The sequence below is a fragment of the Leiobunum rupestre genome, chromosome 5, assembly GCF_980474605.1.
Source record: "Leiobunum rupestre chromosome 5, qqLeiRupe1.1.hap1, whole genome shotgun sequence".
Taxonomy (NCBI): domain Eukaryota; kingdom Metazoa; phylum Arthropoda; class Arachnida; order Opiliones; family Sclerosomatidae; genus Leiobunum; species Leiobunum rupestre.
This window is the reverse complement of record NC_143388.1, coordinates 63,020,947-63,024,560: the sequence shown is the minus strand read 5'-3', so window position 1 is coordinate 63,024,560 and position 3,614 is coordinate 63,020,947. Positions and strand designations below refer to the sequence as shown.

The 3,614-nt window shown below is 38.0% G+C and overlaps 2 protein-coding genes across 2 annotated transcripts; both read left to right on the top strand.

The window, feature by feature from the left end:
- The first annotated feature begins 1,123 nt into the window (after positions 1 to 1,123).
- LOC149945569 (zinc finger MYM-type protein 1-like) lies at positions 1,124 to 1,768 on the top strand. The gene has a single exon (XM_090176608.1). The coding sequence runs from the start codon at positions 1,124 to 1,126 to the stop codon at positions 1,766 to 1,768; it is 645 nt and encodes a 214-aa protein (XP_090032734.1).
- A 122-nt stretch (positions 1,769 to 1,890) lies between these two features.
- LOC149945568 (zinc finger MYM-type protein 1-like) lies at positions 1,891 to 3,174 on the top strand. The gene has a single exon (XM_090176606.1). The coding sequence runs from the start codon at positions 1,891 to 1,893 to the stop codon at positions 3,172 to 3,174; it is 1,284 nt and encodes a 427-aa protein (XP_090032732.1).
- The last annotated feature ends 440 nt before the right edge of the window (positions 3,175 to 3,614 follow it).

Here is a 3,614-nt window from a genome sequence, read left to right as displayed (position 1 = left end):
AAATATCCTCATCCAATGTTCCATATAAATATGCCCCTTTAACATCAAGATGGCGATGCATCCATCTCATCGTGACAGCAAATATCAGGAGTAATAACCTAATAAGTGTGAAGTTTACTACTGGAGCATATGTATGTAAATAATCAAACCCATATTTCTGTAGAAAACCTTGTGCCACTAATCGGGCCTTATAGTGGGCAATCTCGCCATTTGCCGAACGTTTAACGGCATACACCCATTTACTTCCGACTACATTTTTATCTTGTGGTTTCGGAACCAAGTTCTTTTATCATATTTTATTCCGTCTCCATTGCTTCACTCCATTGTTCTGCATTTTCACTCTGTAACGCCTCGTCATAGGATTTTGGGACTTCAAGGCAATTTAATTCAATATTAGGTTGTTGTATGTGTGTTTGTGGTTTAAAATCGAAATCGGCTATGTTGTACTCAGCATTACTTCGATCATAATATCGGATGCAGTGGCGCCGCCAGCCGTAATCGAGGTAAGCGGTCGCTTACTTGAAATTTCAAGGGGGCCCAATTTTGTCGAGAAGGGCCTAATTTAAAAAATGAATATTTCATAAAAATTATTTAGTTTAACCCTTTACCGACATCATAATATCGCTAGCGGATCTGAATATCTTTTTTTCCCTCATGCCGTTAGTGACCGTCATTTTCTCCCCACTTCAAAGGGCATTGTCACTGCTGTCATTTCATTTTTGACAGTGTTTGCAATACCGGGTTTAATCCTTCGACACCGACGCTTACAGGTGGGGAGAGGGAGCTGACTGTCAATTTATCAATAGGGGGTTATGAGTTCTTAGAAACCCCTCTCCCCTACATTCCTTTCACCAATAAATACTTCTCCATCGCGACTTCCCGCCATGGAGCTGGAGTGGAGTAGTAACTTATTACTACCATTTATAGAAGCTCCATGACCCCCTCCTAATGTTTGTAATGGGCAGTTGCAATATGACGACATCAACTACCAGGACAAAAGAGCTCTGGGACATAAGCGTAGACAAGGATTGTTTCCCTGTTCGGCCCCTTTTTTTCGGCGTACCCAAAAACGTTGATAAACGGAGAAAATAGAAGTTTCAGTACTTTTTGGTATAAGTATGATATGTTAGAATACTCCGTAAAATTTGACAAAGTATATTGCTTTTGCTTCCGTCATTTTTCAAGTTCTCCAGATACAGCGCCAGTTTCTGGGTTTTGTGATTGGGGGAATTTAAGCAAAGTTATGAAAGAGCACTTTACTTCTGAAAAATCTGCACACCGAGAAGCGCGTGGAAAATATCTAGACTACGTTCACGCCAAAAACCAGGGTTCAGCTGTCTGCAATATCGACAAACAACACCGAGACGATGTAACTAGGAACAGAGAAGTTTTGAAAACTCACGTCGAAGTGGTTCTTCTTTGCGCCCAACAAGATATAGCACTTCGAGGTCACAGAAATGACAGTGACAATGAAAACAACAGAGGTAACTTTATTGAAATTCTTGATTTTCTGAAGAGGAAGTGCCCGAAATTTAAATCAAATATGGAGAAGATGCCAAACAACACTAAATACACACACAGCTCAATACAGAACGAACTAATTGGCGTCAGTGGAAAACTAATTCAGAAAATGATAGTAAATGAGATAAGCAGCTCTGGCGGATATTATAGTGTTATAGCGGACGAGTCAAAGGATAACGGTGGAACAGAACAATTAAGTGTTTGTGTGCGATATCCTTTCCAAGGAAAGGAAAAGAACGCTTTTTAGAATTTTAGGATTTACATGTTTTCAATGACGAAGCTATTACGTCAGGAATAATTAAAATTTTATCAGAAAGTGGGTTAAGTATTACTAATTGTATAGCACAGAGCTACGACGGTGCCAGTGTGATGTCGGGAAATGCTAATGGGGTGAATATTCGTATGGAGGAATCTGTTGGTGGTTTTTGTCCATACGTGCATTGCTATGCCCATCGCCTTAATTTAGTTCTCATAGATTGCTGCTCAAATATACAGCAGGTGAGAGAATTGCTGGGTTTACTTCAAGCAATTTATAATTTTCAAAGCAATTCCGTACTACGAAGCGAGTATTTCCAAGAATCCCAAAAAGAACTTGGGTACAAAGATAAACTTAAAATTCCGCAAAGTTGCCAGACACAATGGTCCAGCAAGAAAAAAGGGTTACACTTTTTTAGAAACCGAATTGACGCGGTGTTATTAGGTTTAGAAAATATTGTAGAAAACGGAAAACCTGAAGAATCCGCTGAGTGTAGTCAGCTAAGAAATTTCGACAATTTGTTATTGCTAATAATTTTAGACGAAGTTCTTGAGAGAACTAACGTTTTATCTCAGTTCCTTCAAAATCCCAACTTAGTTTATTCGCGAGCAGTAGACATGTGTGAAGCCACTGTCACTGGGATAATTGACATGAGAAATGATGAACAATTTGTAGAAATTTGGAAAGAAGCTTCAACTTTGGCTAAAAAAATATCGCTTATAGGCATAGTACCAGATCCGCAGAGTATGCCAACGCGTTCTCTAAAGAGAAAGAGAGCTAGTAGTAAGACACTACAAGATAGTATAGTGTACAGCACTTTAGGTAGAAGGTCAGAAGATGCTTTAACAATAACGGAAAAATTTAAAATAATTTTGTACGAAATTTTGGATAAATTTCACTATGAGCTAAGAAAAAGGTTGACAAATAACGCTAGTTTATATAATTTACTATCGGCATCTGACCCTCAAAATGCTAATTTCTTAAACGTTGAAGATGTAACTTCATTTTGCAAGGTTTTCCAAAGAATTAAATTTGATATGACTTCTTTAAAATCGCAACTTACTTTGGCTAAAACTCTTGTTAAGAAACATGCATTTGCTTCTCTTGAGGATTGCTACAAATATTTGCTTGAAACAAAAGAACAATTTCTATGTCTTCTGAGATACTTCGATATAGTGCTATGCATTCCGATATCGAGCGCTTCTTGCGAACGAACTTTTAGTGCACTAAATCAAATTAAATGTTATTCCCGAACGACAATGACGGAAAATGGATTATCAAACCTAGCAGTACTGTCAATAAATAGAGAATTCTGTAACATTTTAAAAGAAAATCCCATTACCGTTGTAGAAGAATTTGCAAAAACGCATTGTAGAAGGTTGACATTTATGTTGTAAGGGCCATAAATCGTTCGTCATAAATTAGAGCGTTACAATGTATTAAATTTGACTAAAAACAAATAAAGGGCATACATTTTAATAGCGTCAAATATGTTAAGAATTTCTTTTAAAATTAATGGCTTTTAAATTCTTATTAATGGGGGTAGACTCCTGAGTTCCCCTTGTAAGGGGCCCATTTCTAAACTTTCGCTTACCCACCAAATGTTTCTGGCGTCGCCATTGATCGGATGAGATCATTTTGTGACCGTAGTGTGATCTTATCCTTAGTATAATATACATCAGTTCGATTTCCCATTTGTCTTTTCTTTTCTGTGCGGGTCCATTGTCGCATGTCCACTTTATTAGCTGAACATGGCAATTCACATGGCACCTTCACTTCTCGTGTCCCCCACTTTTGGACCTTCTGCAGACCCTGTACTCTCTTCAGCCGGAATGGC

Excerpts from the sequence above, each read along its gene's own strand:
- LOC149945568 (XM_090176606.1), top strand. The coding sequence starts at position 1,891 with ATGTCGGGAAATGCTAATGGGGTGAATATTCGTATGGAGGAATCTGTT.
- LOC149945569 (XM_090176608.1), top strand. The coding sequence starts at position 1,124 with ATGTTAGAATACTCCGTAAAATTTGACAAAGTATATTGCTTTTGCTTC.